The 24,604-nt window shown below is 36.1% G+C and overlaps 1 protein-coding gene across 4 annotated transcripts in view; it reads right to left on the bottom strand.

The window, feature by feature from the left end:
* PIK3C3 (phosphatidylinositol 3-kinase catalytic subunit type 3) overlaps window positions 1-24,604 on the bottom strand; it is a 70,793-nt gene that overhangs the window by 28,583 nt on the left and 17,606 nt on the right. For 2 of the 4 annotated variants that reach the window (XM_030512359.1, XM_030512361.1), the window contains exons 7-22: window positions 24,254-24,325; window positions 23,757-23,846; window positions 23,060-23,164; window positions 22,478-22,570; window positions 21,632-21,817; window positions 20,355-20,509; window positions 19,038-19,125; window positions 17,925-17,992; window positions 14,786-14,891; window positions 13,829-13,945; window positions 11,860-11,991; window positions 10,323-10,451; window positions 9,914-9,983; window positions 9,153-9,217; window positions 7,513-7,597; window positions 6,525-6,599 (exon numbers count right to left, since the gene is read on the bottom strand). In XM_030512359.1, coding sequence (XP_030368219.1) covers window positions 6,525-6,599; window positions 7,513-7,597; window positions 9,153-9,217; window positions 9,914-9,983; window positions 10,323-10,451; window positions 11,860-11,991; window positions 13,829-13,945; window positions 14,786-14,891; window positions 17,925-17,992; window positions 19,038-19,125; window positions 20,355-20,509; window positions 21,632-21,817; window positions 22,478-22,570; window positions 23,060-23,164; window positions 23,757-23,846; window positions 24,254-24,325 — 1,636 coding nt within the window. The remainder of the gene's footprint in view (window positions 1-6,524; window positions 6,600-7,512; window positions 7,598-9,152; window positions 9,218-9,913; window positions 9,984-10,322; window positions 10,452-11,859; window positions 11,992-13,828; window positions 13,946-14,785; window positions 14,892-17,924; window positions 17,993-19,037; window positions 19,126-20,354; window positions 20,510-21,631; window positions 21,818-22,477; window positions 22,571-23,059; window positions 23,165-23,756; window positions 23,847-24,253; window positions 24,326-24,604) is intronic. The other 2 variants (XM_030512360.1, XM_030512362.1) reach the window with 1 other exon arrangement.

Raw genomic sequence — 24,604 nt, 5'->3', positions numbered from 1 at the left:
GGTCAGTGCCATAATACATACACTTCAATCTCTTAGCCCATCATGTTTTCACCTCAGCTTCTGATCTATCTTCTTCAGATTTATTACATCTTCATTTAAAGGGCTTTTAATTATTAGACATGCTTATAAATTAAAGACAAAACTGGACATCTAATTTTGGTTTATTACTGTTCCTGAATGACTGCTAAATCATATGGGTGATGGTTTTTTTTTTTGAGTCACGTTTTAAACTAAACGTTAGTTAAGACAAAACATGAAACATCTTTCATCCTCTGAGCGTCCTACATTCTTGTAGGGTAAGTCCTATAAAGGACTTGGATTTCTAATATTTAGACACTGAAACCTTTGGACACCTATTTAGAAACTTGAGTTCTTTCTAACAATAGGAGTATTTAGGCATCTGAGAAAACAAAACCTAACAATTCAGGAAATATCAAGATCACAGACAAGTATGCATGAAATCCCTGCGCTGTTTCGAGGCTAGAAGGCCTATATGTAGGCACCTACATATAGTTCAAGCTACACAGCTTTGGTCAAACATTTCTGATGTCGAAAGCAGCTCACTCCCCAAAGCCTAAAACATTACATTAGCACTCTTTTCAGGAAGGAGGAAAAATCTCTGCTGGAAAGACTTCAAATAGTGTGTCTCACCTTAAAAACCAGGGCCCTAATAATCACTCTCCAATCTCCATTTAAGCTATTTTACTGTCGATAAGGCAAGGCACAAGGCACTTACTGACTGGAAGAGGATGAGATGTTTCCAGGAATATGCAATAATGTAGCCTCTTCACAGAATTATTTTGTTCAAAACCTAAAAGCTGATACTATTGTATACTTATAAGCTTTTTTATTTTATTTAATTTTATGAGGTTGACTCCATTTTTCTACAGAACACCTGGTTTTCTAACATGTAGAATAAAGAGAACAGGCCCTTGGAGTGTTCAAGCAAATGGAATCAAACATGGAAAGTTTCCCTGACTAGTAGACAGGGCATGGGGGATTTGAAAGTCCATCTGAGTTCCTTTTAGCCTTGAGAGTGAAGTGATCTTTGTTTAAGTGAAGCATGGACTTGTGGAGACTAGAAATTGGTATCTGGTGCTTGCAATAGCCAATAACATCTGACTGCAGCTGGAGAGGCCGATTTGTCCATCACTTTTACTGCTAATGCCTAGATTTTAGCACAGGCGAAAGTTCCCATATAGCAGCACAGAAATTGCTTTGCTTCATCAGAGGAGTCTTAGGAAAAACTACTGAAAATCTGCACAGAATTCTGAAATGATTAAATAAAATGCAGGAGGCAAAGTGAATTAGACTTAATTTTTAAAATAAAATAAATCTGGTGGCAATTATCTTTTAACAGGTAGGAAAGCCTTATAAATTATTCCCAACTTATCTGCTCCTACTTTTAGGAAGAAAAAACCCCAAACAACCAAAATACAAAATCTCCCAAGCTCAGAATTCAATATAATTTCTGTAAACTGCAACTCCCATTATTGTTCTAACTTGGCTTATATAGAAAAAGTACAATTTAGTGACTATCTTAATTCCTATTTTAAATTTGAAGCAATAGGATAAAAATTCCTCTGATGCATATGGATGGATGGATGGGTGGATGGATGGATGGATAGGGTTTTCCTGGCTTTCCCAAAAAATCCTTATGTTACTGTCAAAATTTCTTCTTTGCAATCAGAGCATTTACTGTCATCATTTTCATCATGTATATGTTACAGCTTCTCCAAGAACACAAAAATGGAATAAAGTAGCACGAATTGTTAAGGATTTACTCTGGATACAGGTTTTAAACTCAGCACACAGCAACTGAAGTTCATCGTCACCCCTACAATGGATAAGGGCTGAGCTTGTGGTAAGCATTGTAATTTCCGCCCCCTGACTCACACCTTAAGCTGTCCATTCTCAAAATATACTACATGCAGACATATCATAAGAAAAAAAGATGTCAGATATATATTGTTAAATAAGAAATGCTGTTCAGGATACCTACAAAAGAAAATGTTTTAGCAGACCAACAGCTGAAAGTTTATATTCTTTTTTGGGAAGCATCGCAGGAATTGGAGTCACAGAGAGAAATTTAAACGATAACATTATATGTTAATTTCATTATTTTTTATAAAAAAGGATGTTCTTCTATCAAGACTAGGAACATTTAAGAAGAAATTTTAAAATTCCACTGCATTTCCCATACTATGGTAGTTTGCAACATTAAGTACACTGATAAACTCATTTATTGTCTAAACATTAATAGAGAGGAAGGTTTGAATCTTAGTTTTTCCATTTTTGTGATCTCCAAACCTGCTTTGGCATAGGTGATTTTAATTGATAAGCACTGAAATTAAAAACACATGGTGTCATCTTGCACATGGAACCTTTCAGGTCTTGGCTGTCTTACCTGGCAACCCTTTCTAACTGAGACTGAAGAATACATCAGACATCAATTCCTGCATTTCATGCTGAAGACAGATCACAGCTCTACCTCTAAGCACTAAATGAGAAGACAGTCCAGTTCTTTAACCTATCTACACATAAAGCTAAAAGTAAATGTGGTTGTGAAAGTTCTGAGCCCTCAGTCTTTGACCTGCCCTCAGATATGAATAACCTACTTTATCCACATAGCAATCTGCTCTACTGCTACAGAGCAATTTAAATTGTAGAGTTCAGATCAAAGTGCCTGTATTTAGAGAACCTATAACAGGAACTTGAATTTACATGTAGGTCCCTACAGGGTATTGAAAGATTAAGCTGTCCAGTCACTAAGGTGAGAGTTAGTTGGTCAGACACACACATGCAGTGCTACTCCAGAAGACCACTTGAATGTCTAGGATAGCCTAAAGTATCTACACATAGCCTGCAAATATGACAAGACCTTTGTGAAACCTATAAAGAAAGTTGAAGTTATTAAGAAATCTCAGATGGGACACCAGACTTGTCTGTCATAGCTGAAACACTGAGCTTTAATGATAACTGTACTCACTGTCCTAAGACTTCAAAAAGCTTAGCAAACATGAAGACACCCATATCTGGGTGTTGCGTCAATAGCTAGATCCCAACTCTACAATTAAAACGAGAGTGGAACAAATGCAGAAGAAATTGTTTTCAAGGGAAGGCATGACAGAATTGAAACATACTAGCATAACACATGTTACATGAAAGTTATCTGAACATGCTACATCTCATATCTCACAATCCAGCTTCACAACCATCCAGCTCTTCCTTCCAAGGCAAGAAAGGGCAAATTACCTGGCAACTCAGATGCTGGCATTAATATATTAATCAGTCTGTAATCCTACAAGGAGGCACTGATGTTACTTAAAGCTGGGTATTCAGCTGCAAAACAATGTCTTGTTATTTACAAGTCACAGTAATATCTGCTGTTATAGATTTGGAAACAAGAAATTAAAACATACAGCAATTGATAACACATTTCATCTCCAGGAGAAGCAGGCAGTTGAATAAATATTCCTGTAATGCAATACTGACTATATAATGTGACTTTCAGGTTATAAGCAAAGGCACATTTGTGAAAATGATGTAAGTATTCTTGTAATTTTCAACATTACTGACAGATGAGGATGTTTTGACTGAAGTTTCCCTACATTTCCTTCTAAATAAACTTCTACCGCTGCCCTTGAAGAATAACAGAAAAGCATTTAGAAATCTGAAAATCTAGATATCTGGTTTAAGACTACTCTAAGAAGTCACCCTGGTTTTAGAACTATAGGCATAAAACAGTCATAAAGACAGCAGAAATTATTTCACCCAGGTAACACATGCTCATTCCATAGTCCAAAAGATACACTTTCGACACTGAGTGGGAAATAATTTGTTTTCATGAACTTCAATATCTGTTACTTAACATTTAAACATACCATATCAATTACAAAATACAGACATCTGTATGTTATAAGATGATGAACCCATTCCATTGGAAGGAGTCTAACACAGGTGTGGCTACATCCACTAACTAAAAGGTAGAGCCAAAAAATATATTGCAATTGACATCCAATAAAATTATGTGAAAGCACAGCTGGTATTCAGTATTCTTTAGCCTCTGACTTTTTTAGTCAGAAAGCTTCAATTTGTTAAATAAATAGCATCAGAAAGGATGCATATATGGTCATATGTTTTTGAAGAAAGGTACTTAAAGCTTACATTCTTTATGAGAAGAATGAAGTTAGCTTTTTCCAACTTAAGTCTAAGGGATTCTCAATAGCAAGAAACAAGCAAGAAGCTTTGTAGCAAGCTTCTGCTGTATTTGGAACATAACAATTTCTTTAGATAGCTCAGAAAACCTCTCTCAGCATGTGACAAGAGCACAGAAAACAGAAAAACCACCTCAGACTCAGGGTGTACCGTGAGTGGGCACTGCCCTCTGCTGTACTGATTAAATTCTCCCACTAAGCCAAATGGCTATTGTGCTGATACTTTTTAACACAGGTAAAATGCACTTTTTCCCCTGTAAAAACACTAAAATATTACTACTGAGCATGCAAGCAGTGCCTGCTATGGGAAGATTTATGGTCACCACCTCAGACATATGACAGAGATCTCTCAATACAGATTTTAAAATGCCCATTTGTGCATTTCCAAGCAGAGAAGGAAAAAAAAACCCACTTGCTTTATTTGTTCTCACATGTGCTTAGAGCAAAACCTTTTAGCCTAAAAAAGGTTAATTTTCTACTCTATCATACAGAGTATGCTGATGCAAAGCAACATATGCTTCAGCCTTATCTGTAAACTACCAAGCCTTCCACTTGGATGTGTTTTTTTTCTCCCCAAATAAGATTTTTTATTTACATGTTTTTCATTCAATAAACATTTCACTTTATTATAAACCCTCAACCACAACTCCTAACTCTCTGTCACTATGTAATGAAGGTATTCAAAGCATCAGAACTCCTATGGGAAGCTGCAGTTCAAAAGCAAGCAAGCAAGCAAAACGAAAAACCAAACCAAACGAAAAGAAACAACTCCAAAAATTTTTCCCCTACAAGAAATTGTGGTTTGTTGGGCTTTTTTTTTGTTAAAACTTTGTTTAAAATTAGTTTGTATGTAGCTGCATGAGCTTCTTCACAAAAGCACTTGAACTTCCCTCCACCCCAAGGCACTGATTGTAACAATTGAAGTAGCTTTCCAAGTCTTTCATTTCCTCTACTAAAGAAATCTTCTATTTATTTGGAATCACTAGAATTATTCACTCTACTTAGTATGTTATTAATCCATGCAGATGGCAATAAAAGATAACATTTAAAAAGCTAGAACAACTTAGGGAGAATCAAAATGTCTATCTGCTATTTTGAATTTTCAAGATAAAGGTTTTGCTGCAAATTAAAGGATGTAATTGATTAAACAGTAACTTCTACAACTTTTTCAACTCCAGCTGTGAATTTGCAATAAGCAGGACACTAAAGAATCTTCTTCCTTCTTTGTTTTTAGAGAAGGCTTAAAAAAATATATAATCTCAACTGGAGCTGAATTGTCCAACCAGCTCAGTTAGGCTGATGATGAAACACATGGGGTTTTGTTGTACAGTGGTTTGGTTTCATCAAAAATCAAGATTCATAGGGAATAGAAAATGCTGCAGTGAATCCTGCTCTGACAGGTCTCATGTGGCATTCATACTTCCGGGAGATATAATTTAAGTTTCTCAGAAAAACATACAGACCTAGAAAGCTCACATAACCGATCTGTTTAAAAGAAAGTCAAATCTGAGACAAGAATTTACATGGACATCCCAGTGAAGTTATCAAGATTACACCTAATTCCTAATACCTCCATTCCTAATTCCCAATACCTATATTCCTAATACCTGATACCTACAATATGGCTGCCTCATCCCTGGCAGTGTTCAAGGCCAGGTTGGACGGGGCTTGAAGTAACCTGCTCTAGTGGAAGGTGTCCCCGCCCATGGCAGGGGGGTGGAGCTGGATGAGCTTTTTGCCAAGTTTAAGATAACAGTGAAATGTTTCTTGGTCTCTGGCAAAGGCAGTCCAATTTTACCATGTTCCATGGCCATACTACTTTCAAAAAAAGGTAGCACCACCATTCTTGTGTTTAACAAAAAATATCTTACAGGTCCAGTGATAGTAGAACACAGGACTGTAAAATAAGTCAACTGTAAAGGATATAAAACCCCCAGTGCTTATAAACCTGCCTGTGTTGAGGAGAAGTTAGGTTTTCACTACCTACAGATGTATAAATGGCTGTTAAACTGACATCAAAACTATATATCAGATACACATTGTATCATATCTTGCCTCTAATGTGTTTGGAGAGCAATTAATTGCTTGCTTTATTGTTCTTCAACTGCCACTTCACACTACTAGTAGTTTAAACCTAAACTTTGATTCACTTGATTCACCTTAGATGAGACATTATCACTTTACATTTAAAATATATTCTAATCTACAATACTCAGTGGGTTATGCTCAAGAAAAATGGAGCGAAACAGTAACAACGCTAGAAATTAAACAACTGCTGTTATAAAATTATACTGCTAAAAGAATTACCTGTTTTTGTTAGCAAAAGATTATCCAGATGTCTATCTCCAACTCCAAGGATGTAAGTAATTACACAATAACCAGCTGTAACAAGTAAATTGTAAACATCAATATAAGTACCTTTCCCGGAGAGCAACAAGTTCCACACAATTAACATATGACATTATCTTAGTTCTTGTTCACTAGTAATAAATATACTATAGAGAGTGGGTGCAGGGGTGGTGCTGGTGAAGAATGATCAAGAAGATTATCAGCACCATGAAGACATTTGAAGTAATAAATTAGAACTCCTAAATTTATTCAGTACTGCCTAGATTTTGATTTCTTGCTACACAATTATATGCCTAATACTAAAATCCTGAATTCAGTATTGGGATTAAGATACTTCCAATGAAGATGAAATATTTTGAGCAAAATGAACGTACACATTTTGAATTGAGGATATTTTAAGACAGCTGTAAACAAACATTAAACATTGATATGAATCTGAATGTATACGTATGAGTAGTATTTACATGCTAAGCAGTAAGCCAGTAATATTTTAATGCTGCCATCAGTTTACTGCACAAGAACTGCACTACCACTTCTTGTAAACCAAATAGAACAGGAATTTGAATGTACCCTCATCACCCACAAAACTCTGATGTTTAAAAACAAATGAAAATTTTCTGCCCCAAATACAGATGATTCATTGTTATATAAATGCTTTTTATCTACCTGAATTGTAAAGGCCCCAACTCACGATGAAGATAGGGCAGAAGTAAGAGTATTGCAAGAAAACAAAGAGTATTTAACTTCTAGTTTCCTTTAAGGAGAACAAAGAGGGCTGAGGAAAGGAATTTACATGACATGACAGGCTCAAAACTATTCTCTTGACAGGGATTCTGACAGCAAGTACATGTACAGTGCCTTACCTGAGTCAGCTAAACTGGAATGTCTTACTACCTGTCATTTACACTTCAGATACTAACTTACTAACTCTAAGACTGTAACTTACCACAGCTCTTCACATACGTGTCCATCACCTCTGCACTTATTCCATGAGGACCAGTCTCACTAGGTGCATGTTTTCTGAAGAAGTTCTGGAGAGGAAGTTAATAACAAACTTAGTTATTCTACATGATTTGAAACAGGATCATTAAACAGGTAGGGAAAAAAGCCCAGATTTAAATTAAGAGCATAAGTGTCCCTTATCTGTTAAACTAACAACTCCCCCAAAAACTAGTAAACTAATTTCATTTTATTCTGCTGTATTTTCTTAACCATCCCATTCTTATACTCAACAGAAACAGACCTGAAGTTCAAAAGGAAATGCAGTTTTCTTTAGTAACAGCTTCAGAAAATTAACAATGCACTGAAAAGTTACTAATTAATAACTATGAGTTACTTCCATAGGAAACCATTTAGGCCAGGACTAACAGTCCAGATTAGTAACTACATGTGGGGGACACACTCTTCCAAGGTTTATCATCATTGTTTATCTTCATGTTTCCTGTGAAACGTTCGCAGTGCAACACAGTCTTTCTTCAGAACTCAGAAGAAAACTGTTTTGCTTTTTTTTTTTTCTTCACTGAGACAAACGGTAACTAAATTAAATCCAAGCCTAAGCACAATTTTTTTTCCAGTAAGCAAACACAAATCTAAGCAAGCACTGTAGGAGGCGCTCTGCAGGCATCTGGATGCCATAAATGACTAAAATGATAACGAAAACATGAACGGAATCTTAAAAAAGAGGAGGTTCTGAAGGAAGGTACCTGCAGGCTATTTGATAAAGATTTGCTTGAAAAGCAGTCCTGTTGTAACATGTCAGAGTTTTAAGGCCTGGAAAAAGCTTTAGTTATCTTTGCTTACAGAGAAACAAGCCCTAATGAGATATGTTAAAAAAGCTGACAGAGTAGAAAGATTCTGTTAAATGAAAGCCCTAAGCAAAATGCAGAAGGAAATTTTTAACTGATGAACAGAATATTAGAGATCTGCTTTCTGTGCTCCAAAATTTTACATCTCTACGCAAATGCTAAACTGTAGTGTGGAACAGAACTACCTCCAAAACACGAAATGATTTCAAGATTGTTGACAGAATGTAAGTAACACTCAAAGATCAAAACACTTTTTCTTTCCTGCAGATCTGCATTACCAGCCAGTACTGAATTACTTGCTTTAAAACTTCTCAGAATTGAAACATGTTTTCATATTTACATACAGTGCTCACCTTTAATAAAATAGGTGTGACAGCCAAAACAAACATTTGCAAAAAAAATACACCAAACTTTTACAACACCTAAAAATGTTCACTTAGTTTTTATTTCCTTGGCCTCCAGTGCCTAGCTATTTTACCATGCTTTGGCACAGGACATCTGGGCTGTAGAATGTATTTTGCTATTGATCTGTGACGTAATCTTAGACCACATTCTTTTGGCATCTTGTCTATTTAGATCACTGATTCTCCACAGTAATAACTGTCTGCTAATCATACCCCTAATAGCAAAAGTAGTTTTGTTGTTCTTGAAACAAATGAAATCTTGCTGCTAGTCAAATTTCATTATCTATCCTGGCATAGGACTCACATCACAATGACCTAAGCCCGCAATTTATACTGTTTGATCAGAAGAAGACTTAAAAAAATCCCCCACCACATACCTGTATACTTTCCTCAGTAGCAAGAACTTCTGCAACTGGTACTGACTGAATAAACTGCATGAAGCCTGTAACAGAAAGTAACCAAGAAATAAACTTTCCAATTCATAGAACTTTCAGGCTACTCTATAACACGTTTATTAAAGCACAACACTAATACACACTTTCATTCAACTGCTTCTTATTGGCAAAAATACATGTTTTGTCCCATGTCAGTTTCTGCCTTCAGTCATTTTTAAAACAGCTTCTGTTGTTTTCGTGTTTGGGGTTTTTTTTAAACACCAAATTAGCTTGCAAAAGGTCTGTTGTTCCAAGTTTTTGAGACAAGAAAGTAAATCAATGACTTTCTAAATATGTATCCAGAATGTATCTAAAAGCATAGCCATGTTTGATTTTGTTTTGTCTTGGTTTTCTCCTCTATTTCATGCAAAGATCTATAAATAGGAGTGTTAAAAGTGATTTGTCCCAGATCACACAGCAAGCTAGCAGCAAAGTTAAGACTACTGATTGTCACATACTCCAAAATCCAGATCAGCCTTCTTTTATGAAGATATTTGAGTCACCTGTGGAATACTGTGACCAGTCAGGTTGTTTACTTCCATGACTTATATTGCAACAAGATTTTCTTACACATTTGACCTCCTTTTTAGAATGCTGTACTAAGCAAAACATCTCTTATGAAAACAGTGTGTCACAATACAGTCTATGAACAGAAGGTAAGATTCCTCCCAATACTAGGAAATAGGAAATAAAAGTATCCATACCGTGTTTTGTACTAGTTGCCAGCACTTTATATGGTGTCAGCTTCAAATCCAGATTCTCTTTTCTTAACAGCTGGAAAAAAAAGCCCCAACACACAAAAGCAAACAATGAATGCAATAGAAAGGCAACTTCTATTTCTAAAAGAATGCAATGGACATTGATCTCCACTGTTCTTCACTGAAATTAGTAAAAAGACTGCTTGACATGTTTGGGGGTTTTTATTTGGTTTTGCTTTTTCTTTTAACTACACGGGATCATTGCACCTATAAAGAAACTAAAAAGCCACCCAAGATCTACGAATTCCGGAACGTATTAGCAACATAAGCTGCATTAGCAGTTTTTAACAGTCTTGCTCTTGACGAGGAAAATCAAGAACAAAGAAGCACAAGGATATGGATTAGTAATTCTCACCTTATCCATGAGTGAAATAATTTGAAGAATAAGTTGATCTTGACGTAAATCATCACCATGCTTAAAAATTACAGGATATTTGCCTCCGTCTTCTGTCTTGAAGAACAACTGAGCGGGCATTAAGGCACTCTGGAAAAGGAAACTTGTGCTACTAAGCTGGTACACAGCAATGTTCCTATTAACATGTTGCTACAGTGGAGTTCTGAAATATAAATCTTTGTTTACTGCATTACTGATCAAAAGTGAATTAAGCAAGTATCAAAATCAGTTACAAAAAGGTTTATAATAGTCTAATTTGAACAGCAACAGTGTAGTAGGCAGCAACAGAACTCCTTCCACAGTCTTCAAGTTTGGTAGAAAAGAAGCAGCTCTAAAGCCTCTAAAATCAGTTACTCACTGTCTAGGAAGCAACAATTAGAACAAACCATTTCCAGTTAGGACAAGTGGGATCTAGGCATGTTTTTTTAAAAACACTTTAAGGCTTTCCTTCTTTTTTAGCAAGGAGTACGAAGGATACATCCCCCGCTGTGCAGCCCCCCTAATAGCAGAAATGGACACAAGTATTCAAGTTTTGTTTGTATGCATGTAATTCCAATCAGCATAGAACACCATGCAAAAGGTCACAACAAAACAAATTTAAAATGACCAGATCAAAAAAAGACACAATTATAGGATAAACTAAATCAACGAAATGCTAGGAGCAAGACATATTAAACAATTAATTGCTTCCTTAATCTATTTAGTACAAGCAAAAATGCCTTTTTATATCGTTGTTTGAGAAAGCCAATTTAATTGTTTGCAATTTCTCTACATAAAATGGGTTCAAGGGGATCAATTACCTACATGAATGATTTCATCTATTCAAACTGACCAAGTCACTTCCCACAAAACCAAAGCAAAAAAAATAATCAAGGATACAATGCTCAATATTTGAGCAGTTACATTAGATTTTTACATGAAACAAATGTTTCAAAATTAAGTTGCATAAAGGAAAAATGATTCTTTAAATAATCCTACAAAAGCTGCCATGTGATGTTCAAGAGCACCAGAAATTAGTCATTCTTTCCTATTTGGGTTTGTTCGGTTTTTATCTTGCAGCACAGAATGAGAGATTAAATGGGAATCTGTAACCTTTCAGAATCAGGAGAACTGAAGCCATCTCTGATTCTGAAACAAGTTACATCTCATATTTTTGGTCCTAAACTGCCTACATTGTGACAGAAGACATGTTCAAGGCCGAGTTGGATGGGATTTTGGTATTCCTCTTTCTGTTCCCATATAAAGCTCTGAACTAAGAAACATGCCTTGACCTGAGGGACTTCATAAATGGTATCAGTCCTATAAAAGCTCCTTTAAAGTTTGCACATTGACTTGAAAAAAAAGAGTTTCACAGAGAAAATAAAAAGTTGTTTAACCACTTCAAGAGCACATTACATTTTGCCCTATGTGAGCCCCTTTAAAACTTTTAACTGATGTTTCTAAGCTTAGTACTCTTAAGATTTGTTTGTATTTCAGATATTCAGAAGTTCTCATCTACCTTGAAGAGTGTGGCTTTTTCAGGGATTATTCCTTTAATTTTCACTTGAGGTTCCAGAGGGAGTGGAATAAGTTCCATATCTGCTAAATTCATCTTTTCATTGTCTGCTAACAACGCCTGAAGCCTCTCATTCTAAGAGAATAAAAGAACAAAGACTTGGTGTTTTTTAACCAACAAACATAATCACCTACCAGGTATATACAAACAGTTTAAAAGTCTTTTAACAAAGGATGTATTATTATTATTCAATTTATTCAATTCTCTACTCTTCTGAAGAATCAAAGTTTCACTCTTAAACTCCAGTGAAATAAAAAATCTCTATGTGCAGTAATCTGAATAAGGAATCAGATACTCCAGCTACTCTGAGTACAGTTAAGCAATTTTACAAGTGCTAGACATAACAGTCTTACAAAAAACTATTTCTAAACTGCCTGCATAAGTAGCAGGATGATTTGGTTTCCATACTAGTATCAAATACGAGTTCTTTTTCAGAAACTTGATTCGAGTCTTTAGTTCTGATCCTTTAAATCCCCGAACTCAAAGAGATATCCTACCATCAACAAACCAAATAGCTAACAGCTTGAATAGACTTGATTTCAGGGCTTGCTCTATATTCTTGTATCTATCTATCTATCTATCAGAAATATCCTGGCAATTATGAAAGAATATATGACAGAACACTACCAATGTATTGCACAAGCAGGAAATATTCTTATATTCTCTTCAAATTGAAAACCCCTCCTCCTATTTTAGTGATTAGACCTTTATTACTGATACATAGAGCATTCACAAAATTTCATAAAAATGATGCAATGCTTAAGAAATTCATTTTCCTCCACAAATTTAAAGAAAGAAGGTGACGAAATTCATTACACTGAAAAAACCCGTATTTAAAAATACAGCTGTGTGTCAGAAAAAAAATACATTAATAGAAATTCTCCCGGTGTTCCTGCTTCTTCCCTATATCTATCTGTCAAACTGCCTTAAAATGCACCTAGGATAGAAATCATAGAACCATAGTTCGGGTTGGAAAGCACCTTAAGATCATCTAGTTCCAACCCCCCTGCCATGGGCAGGGACGCCTCACACTAGACCATGTCACCCAAGGCTCTGTCCAACCCGGCCCTGAGCACTGCCAGGGGTGGAGCATTCACAACTTCCTTGGGCAGCCCATTCCAGTGCCTCACCACCCTCACTGTAAAGAACTTCTTCCTTATATCTAATCTAAACTTCCCCTGTTTTTGAAGTCATTACCCCTTGTCCTACCACTACAGTCCCTAAGGAAGAGTCCCTTCCCTATAAGCATCCTTATAGGCCCCCTTCACATACTGGAAGGCTGCTATGAGGTGTCCACGCAGCTTCTCTTCTCCAGGCTGAACAGCCCCAACTCTCTCAGCCTGTCTTCATACGTGAGGTGCTCCAGCCCTCTTTATCATCCTCATGGCCCTCCTCTGGACTCGCTCCAACAGCTCCATGTCCTTTTTATGTTGAGGACACCAGAACTCCTTCTCATCAAGATGCAACAGCAGGCAAAGTTCTGCTAATCATATCCCTAATAGCAAAAGTAGTTTTGTTGCTCTTAGAACAAATGAAATTTTGCTTCTAGTCAAATTTTGTTACTTCTCCTGGCATAATACTCACAGCACATTAACCTCTGCTACCTTCCCATGTCTCCTACAACTCGTTCAGTGTTATATCATCAACAATTCAATTTTTTGTCATATTTTCCTTTTGCCAAATTATCCAAGATTTTTCTCAAGGGCCTCTTCTGTTTTACATCTACAAACTTTCAGAATACTTTGGAACTTCGACCTATCTAAACCTCTCCAAAGTTTGTTTAAAGTTGGCTGAAATTATTACAGGACAGATAACGTGTTATAAATCTCAGTGCTAGGAATTTTTATTGAAAAGGTAACATTCCTATTGTCAAATTCTAGACAGAGGTTAAGTTTTCCACTCCTTTAGTTACCTTTTTCTTACGATTCCCACTTTCACGCTGCACTGCTTTCATTACATGAACTAGCCGATCCACAAATGTCTGCTGGGCTGCCAACAGCGAACGCATAACTCTGACAGACTTATCACCCTAAGTGAATTAAAAGAAACAAAATTAGTTCTTTATTCTGTCATTATTTTATCTAGAAATTATTCTTTTATCCTCAGACCTTTGGGCTTTTAAGAGATAAGTGGATAATGATCAATTTCCTGTCAATTCAAAAGGGATTTTCTGTAAAGCACAATCAGAATCACTGTAGCTGGCAATCAGTTATCTGACCTACAAGGACACTTCAATTTGCATCAACAGCTTCAGTGGTGAACAGTCATGCATTACAAACCTCATTCACATAGCCAAAGAAAGTTGGGAAGGATAAGCACATGGAATATTCTTATGAGATATAAAAGTCGGATTTGAGTAATGTTCCTAAAACCAGAATTCATGTGAAGTGTGAGACACAGGAAAATCAGGAAAGACTGCACATCCACTATAAATTATAGCTTGCAATTCACAAGTTTGGTTTTGTTTTTCCTTTTTTTCCCTGCTGCTCCAGCACCCTCTGCTGCCGATACACAGAACAACACTCTGAATTATAAAATGAGATCTCAATTTGTGTCAATTTTCACTGCAAGGACAAGTGCTCCCAAGAAAGAAATAGTAAATAAAATAGACTAATTACACAATGTAGAGGATTTACTAACAGAAGCAGTCAATAAAACAGAGGAAAAAGTTCTCAATACGTATTAAGTTTCTTTTTCAGTAGTCTGATTTACAAAAAAGCCCACGAACTCAAAATTCAAGCAGAAGTGGGAGCTGTTTTAAAATTTCAATACCTATGACTTAAAATCCTATCATGCTCCTAGACACCTCTGTCTCTTTAAAGAATGATTATCCCAAACCACTATGTATTTCTTTACACAAAGGCATTACCTTCAGCAAAGCTTGACTAAATCTTCTCATCACATTTAAGTACATTTCATGAGTCTTTGGGTCCCTCTGCTGAGTGTCTTGGTCTTCACACTCCACTATTACATACCTGCAGCATAAACACAACCCAAGTTATGCTGTATTCTGGTGCAATTTCAGTAAAATACAGTAGTGCTGTCTTAGAGGCCTGAAGCTAAAAATAAAGTTGATCTTTGAATGATATCTCAACCAACAGATAAACTCGCTAATTGCATAGTCACAAACTCCCACCTGGATCAGGAGAACTTATCAACGTTTCTGAGGTCTTTCACTTACAGTAAGGCAGCATCACTCAAACACAACATTCAGAAGCCCAAATCATGTGAACACTCCAACCAAGCAGTTGGTTGAATAGGCACAGCACTGTGCTACTACCCTCTACGGAATGCGGCTACAAAACCAAGAAGAATCTCCCTCTACCTGTTCCTTATTTTACCATTAGCAATGGTGGAAAAGACAGTATTGGTCCTGAAGCATCTCTGAAAGCCTACATCCCAAAATAAGATTTCTAAAATGATTCAGATACAAAATGATTCAGATACAAAATGATACAAGACTTACATGGTACAATTTGGGACAGTTATACTGAAAATTTATTTTGACATGTTAAGCAGTTGTTTGGAATCCTTCTGTGCTTATTTCTACTTGCAGCACTGACAAGCAAAAAGTAGCTATGTATGGAAGGTCTTTCTGTTGTTATGTCCATCTCCTAGTACTACCCAGTAAAAACATATAACCTCACTATTAAAAAGGAAGAAATTAGCAAGTCAGTCAATTTTCAAACACTGCATTTGGATTCAAAAGCGATTCTACGTATTCAAACACACTTGGACTTTATGCTGACAGCCAGAATTACCCCTTCCTTATGCACCTGTGCAGAATCTCTTTGCAACTGAATGATTATGGGACAAGATTAGAGGTTTGCCATTCACAGCTGATCAGATTTGACTAGTCTTACTTAAAAATACACAATATCTCAAATAAATTAAAACAAGGGATATGTAATTCCATTAGTATTATCTCAAAAAAATCTATAACTAAAGATTACTTCTACAACTTGGCTAATGTACTGGTGTACACCATTCCCCCACTAAAATGAGAAAATTAGATTGCGATAATGTGTATAAAAATAAGCCCATATTTACAAAGTCTGTGCACCAAAATAATTCATTAGTTCCTCTTTTCCCTGAAACATGCCACTTTCATCTGCATTTGTTAAAAAGCCCTAGGCAGTTTCTCAAAGCTATCTTGAAACAAGGAGTAAGAGTAATGCTTCGCACTTGGATAGGTGTCTCACACGTCTGAAGAGGAGACAGAAAAAAACAGTAGCACTGACTTCTATAGCCACTGTTAAAGTAAAAGGATAGGACAGCTTTACATTGACAAGCGACTGAGCAGAAGTTTGATTTTCAAGGGTTATTGTACTTTTTCCACTAATTATTTTAGGTGAATGACATGTCCGGATAAGTTGAAACAAGCAATTGATCAGCAGCCAAGAGGATTTATGGCTACGACAGCTCAAACAGTGGCTGCGACATTTGTATTTTGTCACTGAGAAATTGAGATGTCTGGAAAGAAAACAACGAATAAATTGACTGGGGTTTTTGATTTGTGGGGTGGGGGGGGTGTGTGTTTGGTTTGGGTTTTTTGGTGTTTTTTTGTTTGCTTGTTTTTTTTAAGTCATAAGACAAACTTCAGAGTTCTGGATGTCTGAACTTTCTGTAGGCTAAATGTCTGAGACATTGCTGAAATGTAAGTGCACGGTTTCTGTCAATGAGGTAGAAAAAAGCTAACACTTATCTTAATGATGAATATTTGATTAGATCAAGCATTTGGCTTCTACTCACATCAATTGATCCTGCAATTATTTTAATCATTTCAACTTAATAGGACTTTTTTCTGAAGCCAAATATTATTTTTGGTCACTGTAGTAGAAGCATGTACACTCAAGAACTGTAGTAAAGTCATGCACTTAAGTATCTTAAATGTAAGCTACTAAAAAAGTAATAAAATAATAAAACTTGAAACATTCATAAATGGAATCACTCTCAGGATAGGTTAGGATTCTTCTAGGAATTTTATAAAAATAGTTTGGTAGGTTTACATCATGTATCACACTCCATTCCCAATTCACACCTTATCTGTGGTTAATACTCATAGCACACTAACATATAGTCATGTGTATTAGTATTTTTAATTATTAGATGCATCTACAAAGGATACAAGTGAAAACCATTTGACTTGGGTGCCGTTTACATGGCTAAACTTAAGCTCTCAACACTAAAATACATGTGTATATACAAGTAAACAGCTGTATGTGTTGTGTATAGACATATCTGTACATTAATATATACACATAAAAATACACTTTCAGAGCACAACTCTCCTCATCTCAGCTTTCTTCAAATAAGAATTCCTATGGGCAAATGTTTACTCAGGGAGCACACAGATGACTAGTTTAGGCACCTACTTTAACTCTTACACCACTGAAGCGAGTCAAGATCCTTAGCTAAGTAATCTTACCTGTCCACTATCTAGATGAACTACTCACATCTAAAGTTCCCCCTTAAGAAAGCACACATCTGCAATGACATATTGTTTGTGCTCATAATATAACCACAAATGGAATCTAAAAAAATAATTAGCAGAAAAAAAAAAATTAGTGCTGTATGAATCTTCATAAAATACTCTTGACTGTGTATACTCTAAAGTGCATAACTTCAATATTCTAGCCAACACTGTCAAAAACTATAAACACAAACCAAACAGAAAAGCAGAGTAGATGATGAACTTTATCTCCTTCCCGCCATCAGAAACAACTTGAAAGATAACTTACAAACTACAATTAGGCTTTTTTTTTTTGTAACACTGTACTTGATGCACTACAACTCACCTTCCTGTGTCTAAGAGTAAAGCATATTTGTGCATTTTAAAAATTAGCACCCTCCTAACTGTTCTGCTCAAATGCATATTATTTTAAATCTACTACCTCAACCTGAGAGAAACCGAGATTCTCAAGTTCTCGAGACAGGCAATCTTTTGCTGTGCATCATAGCTTTGGTTTCAATTAGACATAATACAGTATGGCTAGTTTCTAACATACCAGTACAAGTAGTTTGCCAACGTGGAATTTTTGCATGCCCGTGATATCAAGAAAGTGCAAAGGTCTTGCTGGAAGAGATTTAAGAGAAGCAAAATTAAGTTACAAAGAAATCTAAGTACTTCACAGAGTGAAAAAGTTAAGGAAAAACCCAAACTAAATGCAGTGAGTTCTGAGAGATATATTCCTTTCTAAAATCCGAAACCAATCCAACCTAATATTTAAATTATATTAGTTTTAGTATTACTCCAAATCCAGCAACAATGCTACAAGTAAAAAAAGGTCTGATATTACAGTTATATAGGTACTAACATGTCAAAGGTATATGATGTTCTCCAACAATAAACTTCTAATGTTAAGTTTCTGTTTACAATATATTACACTTTCCTCCTGTGCAATTATCCCTTCCTGTAAGATTCAACCCTGAAATGGATTTACTACCTCATTTTGCATCCACAAGACCTAAAACTCTTTAAGATGTTCTACATTTTAATGTAAAGAAAAGGCTCTGTAAAGGATACACAGCATTTAGATGCTTTTTCAATGTTTAATATCCCAACTAGCAAGAAATCTGCTCAATTTGAGGCTTATTTTCTATGCAGTACAGAGACCCTCCAGTTGCATTCTTATTACTCTTCTACTTGTGGTATAAATTTAGTTTAATCCTTCACAGATGTGTATCAACCCAGCGTCTCACTGAAGTTCAAAAAAGATGACACCCATGCAAAAGACTATGGCTACAGAAAGCACAGACTGCAGAAATTAAAACATTTGGATAACTGTTTTCTATTAAAAAATCTGCTTTAAAACACCTCAAACACATGCAATTGTCAGTGTCTAATCAGCATGTGATAGCCTTTCCAGTAATTTTCTCCTTTAAAGGAGAGTACTGAGTAAGTTTGTGAAGCATTCAATGCCCAGTCCCCCAGTTTTGGATAGTGTAACCATGTACATAAATAGATGGCTTGTAATATTTTCTTAGCATTTAGTTTACATTTGTGTTCTTTGAGCACTGTTAAGTACTCAGCAGCAGAAAGACCCAAATATTCACAAACAAAATCTAGTACCAGGTCACTAAGTAAGTATCAAAAATACAAAGTAAAGCATTTGACTTACATCGAGGTTTTCACTGTCTGCAAGCTCCTTTGTCTTAGAAGTAAGAGGTGGCGAGGACACAGGTGGAACAGGACTCATTATCTGGGAACTACATAAAGCAAAACATGTAATTGGCGTGATTCAAAGTTCTTGCTTGGCATGCATTTCACTTCCACAGCATACTAAATTCAGAAAACTGGAAGAGAAGTATCTTTGAAGGTATTATCTCAACCCTCTTTCAGAACAAAGTGCATGAACAGCAACTTTGACAGCTGCAATTCCTGAAAACAGCAAAAAAAATCAAATATGTGCCTGGATAGCTACAAAGCTTATGGGTGTGAAGGACATTCACCTTACATCAAACTTTGCATTTTGTTTCATCTTCCATAAAAGATAAGCAGACATAGACGGGAATTCAGCAAATCGGCACTTTCAGGATAAGCTTTTCTTAAACGTTCTTCAGATGAAATTGCTAATACACAACACCTGCAAGCACTCGTCTCTGGAACGCAATTACACATAACAGAGTAGACAAATCCAGTGCTTGCAAGGCAAAATTATCAGACAGTAAATTTACCTGAAAGGAAGTAATCAAACAGCTCTACTAATGTCTAAGTGTGATTGCAGCCTCAAGATATACCATACATCCCAGGACACCTACTCTACAGCTTAGCAGCAAGATCAATGAAAACCAGTATACTTGTAATACAAAAAGTATACCCTAGTGCTACAAGTGATTAGACACTGAGGCTCAAGACTACAAATCCTGGAAATTTATATCAAACATTCACAGGAGACTTTGGTTAATGAAGTTTGTTTGCACTTTACTTAATACTATATTATTATATTTCAGCCTTTCTTTTGGGTTCCTGCAAGAACAAAGACTATGCTCCCCAAGCTCCTTTACGGTTACAGGACTCTCCCTACACTTTTGCAAAAGCAGGAAAATATGTCTTTCCATATTAGACTGACGAGATTTTTAGATCCATACTCTTTAATGAAAGTAGGAAGTAGAGCCTCATACAATTTCATTGAAGCCCTCCTAGCTTTTTTACGGACAGAATGAAACAAGTGTTTTTCCTGGTTTCCAGAAGTTGCCTTCTTCATGCAGGAAGGTCAAGGGCCACAATTTCAAGATCAAGAATGTTTGCTCTGTAAACTATATGTAGCCAGGAAACACATTCTGTGAAAGCTCAGGGGTTAATTTTTTATTATGTCACCACTTCAGATTATAAAATAGGATATTGCATATGCAACGATCCCTAAAAAGGAGAAAGAACTAAAGGGCTTACAATGTAACATGCTTCTGCTTTTCTACTAGAAATTTAAGTTTCTTACCTGTCTATTTCTGCACCATTAGTTCCTGATGTTGACATGCTTTCTGACATTGAACCTTGACTGTCCCTCTTGCTAGGTTCCAGTCCATTCTTTATGTCATCGAAGTTTTCATATTTCAGTGCCTGGACTAACTGCAGCAGGTACATCAGCAAATCCTCATGAAGGAAAAAAAAAAAAAAAATCAGAGTTAATCAAGTGGGTCAGTCAAAGCCGACTAGGACTCTGTATGTTTTCAAAACATATAGAAAAACTTAGTCAGGATTTAGTGACCTATAAAGAAATGGAAATTAAGGTCTCCCTAGCAAGAAATATACAATAGAAAAACTGGCACAGGATGGAGTTTGACACCCAAAAGATACTGAACTATCACACTACTATTTTTGTGTTACTCAAAGTTAGTAAATGCTATTAAGTAAATATTGAGGTGCAATTATGACTTTAATGTTTTCTTTAGTTAAGCTGCCTTACTTGCTTCCAGCATCCAAAAATAAACCTTGCTATTTATAACGAATTTGCTCCCTCTACTATTCAACTTGCTGTTTACTTGCCTTCGAATGTTTCATAAAAGGTACATTTTTAAAGTCAAAGCAGTATGACCTTGGCTATTGAAGGAGGCTTACAAGAATTTTATATTCTTATGCTCCCGACTTTAAACTCTATTGATTGCAAGGACTCAACAGTTACAGCAATATATTCAGAGTATTTTTTTCCTACTGTCCAAAGAAAATAAACTATATAGGTAATTAAAACTCAATAGATTAGCATCTATTAAGTAGGCTCCACTTACAAACCTCAGCTCATCATATTCTAATCAGTATACAATTAGAAACACCTTATTTCTACAGATGCTTTTCCACTCATTTCTTTTAGCTAAAAGAGTATGATGATATACTGCTTCAATTTACCAGGTGGATTTGTTGGAAATCTTTTAGTAGACTATTTAAGTTCAAAGCACTTCTATGCAGGTTAATATTCAAAATTTATCACTCGTTTCTGGGGAGAACATACAGTTGTTTCACCTTGTCTGACAAACCCAGCTATCACTGGCTGTTCACACTAAGACAATTATCAATGAGTGCCACTTAATAATGTGAAGACTTTGCTCCATAAAAAGCTTATAGTAAATAGCATTGCAGTGAATTTTATTTTTTTTTTAGTTTTCCATCACTATCATTCACTTAAATGCCTTAAAAAGTAGCAAATATTTCAAGTACTCAATAAGACTAAAAATCCTGAAACCAGCTGACTTCCACATGTACCAACAGACCAATGAATACCTCATCATCAGCCTGTTGAAGCCTGGCAACAGCATAGCGCCGGACTGTTGGGTTGGAGAAGTGAGATGACAGAAGTTCTAGAGAGTCTTCCACATCCATGGGCTTCCATTTGCCCAGCAGTTCCAGTGCTTGCTTTGCTTCTTGTGGTAGGTCCCAGTTGACACATTTCAAGAACTTTGTCAAAGCCTATACAGGAAAACATTGGAGAATTCATCAGTGAAAAAGCCAACCTAAACAGCCAATTTCAGAAATTAATGTTTCACATTAAGAACTAGATTCAGACTATTCTTACATAAAAGCACAGGCCTGGGGAACCTTACCGATGTAAGTGACAATACAATATTGGATCATTTTAATATGCCCCAAAAAACTGCCGCTGAGCTATCTTCTAAGTAAAATGTAAAGTCAATGGTTACTACCCTACCACAATTACCACTACATCAAAAGAGCCCACTACTGGGAGATTATTAGTTATCTAATTTACTTTGATCTTTTGGTGTGCTGCTACTTATTCTGGGCTTCATTCATACTAACCCTCGTTTAAAAGGCTGAAAAAGCTCCTCTAAGTTTTTTTTTTTGCTGAAGACAAAATTGGCAACACTGGTATTTTAAGCTGTCAGTTGGTGTTTGCAGAAAGACTGCTGTAGTAATAGCCAGTTTACATGATTTAAGAGGGAAAATTACAGTCACTAATTTTTAAATTGGTAACGTAGAAGAAGTTAAAATAATCTTGATTAGCTTCTAAAACACTGAAGCTCTGTATCTCTGCAAGGACGGGTCATTGTAGAATGAGTGCCAGATGAAGCCCCTCTTGCATAATAAGTCCTCTTAAATCATTCAACTTACCTTTTCCTGATTAGTAAGGTAATATCTGAATTTCCAAACTAGATCCTGTTCCTCGTACGTTAGCTGCTTTGTTGGTGGATAGCTCACTATGATCTATTAGGTATATAGTCAGAAAGTGAGTTTAAAAACATGAACAGATATAATTAACAAGTTAAAGGACTACACAGTGACAAAGCACAACACTGAAAACACACAAAAATAATTGGGGGAGAAAAAAAAAAAGCTTTCCAACAACACAATGTTTGCATGCTATCATGGTGATGCTCCTCAGTTACGTGGCTGATTGAACTGGCAGTGTAGGCAAACACACACAGTTACTTTAAGACAGTCATTAACACTTACATGATATGTGTACAATATGCATTCTTATCTTCCCTAAACTCTTTTACAAAAAACCAAGTGCTTTCTGCTCCTTTCTGAGCTGAATGCATCTACTTACTTATAGATACATTTAACATTTCTTCATTAATAACTTTCTATCAACCGAAATAATTAATAACTGTATTTTCCTCAAATTGTCACTGTAAATTAATAACAACCTACCTAATGGAACTGAATTTAGCCATCATGTGACTGACTTACATTCAGCTGATCTCGCGTAGCTGCGTTAGGCTTCAGATCATGATCAGAAGGTCCACTTCTTAAACTTCGAGCAAGCTTGTGATGTTTGCTTTCTACTAAGTTCTCCTAAATGCAGAAGGTAAGTCAGTATTTATAACTACTTAAACTCCAGAGGGAGATTAGTATTGAAATAAAACCATCTAGCAAAAACTCACCAGTATCTTGAATAATGCATAGCAATTAAAATTCACATCTAAAACTACAGAATCTTCTGGATTTTTTGTTTTGTTGCTGTTTTACAAGAAACTCCTTCAATAACATGTGGGGGGTTGTTGGGGAATTTGGGGTTTTTGTTTTATTTTGGGTTGGTTTTGGTTTTTTTACTTCACACAATTTACAAACCCCATCCTGTCTTTTGGCGAACTGCTGCAAAACGTAAGCATTTCAGTCAACACACCTGTGATTTCAACAGCACTCAAACGTGCTAGCCACTTACTTTTTTTTAGGATGATGCAGTACAAAGCTTTGTATGCAAGAAAAACGCCTCAAAAAGTTTTCCCACTGTTAATACCATGTTAGCAACAGTAGGAGCCACAATAGGAGCCACAGTGCCAACGAGACTTCAGCAGCCAAGGCAGTTTTCAGCATTGTCAGACTTGCTCTTGCAATGTTAGATTACACGGTGCTCAAACAGTGTTGCCAGTAGAAGCCCACTTACATTAAGGTTCCCAAAGCTGCCAATACCAGTCCCACTGAATTGGCATCCACAATAATGGAAATCTTTTCTAGAACTGTACTTAGGCACTGTCTACATGAAAGACAACATACAAGAGAGCGTAGGGAGAAAATATTTTAACAGACAAAGTGACCAAGACTTACTGCACCATCCTTTAAGTTTCTCTTCTTCAGCTCCCTATATTCCCACCCTCTGACCTCTTTTGCCAACAATCCCCCTTCTCTGCTTTCCTCAAGAGCAAGCACACTAGGTATGGGAAGGAGGAGATGAACATAAGCATTTAATCAATTCTTGTATTTTAATCTAGCAGTAGCAGAAAAAACAAATAAATAGAAAAAGTCAAACCCACTGATATTTCTGAACTGGTCAAATACATCTTTCCACTGGAGTTTTAAAATACTGAAGACAGCAATACAGGCAAGTTTCGGAAAGCAGTGAAAATACTATAATACAGATTGCATTACATGGAGCATGCTTACCATTGACATCTGGGGATCTGGAATCTTAACAATTTCAGAACTTGTTAAAATTGGAGACGACTCATCACCGTCCTGCATGACAAACGGTTAAAGGCATATTAAAGATCTCAAGTTTTAGGAAAAAACCCTGAACGTGACATATCACTGCATTGTAAAGTATATGACAGTGAAAGAATGGTGCAATTGCACCTTGCTGACTTTTGACAGTTACAGAAGGGAGAACAGAAAATAAGAAATTGATTCTTTTACTTATTAGTTTTTTCCAGACAATAAATAATGTGGCAAGAGAGATCAAAGTTCATCCAAGGAGACACAGCTTGGCAACTTGCCACCATGCTGACACATAGGTGA

Source organism: Strigops habroptila, chromosome Z (genome assembly GCF_004027225.2).
Source record: "Strigops habroptila isolate Jane chromosome Z, bStrHab1.2.pri, whole genome shotgun sequence".
Lineage (NCBI taxonomy): Eukaryota > Metazoa > Chordata > Aves > Psittaciformes > Psittacidae > Strigops > Strigops habroptila.
This window is presented reverse-complemented; position numbering and strand designations above follow the sequence as displayed.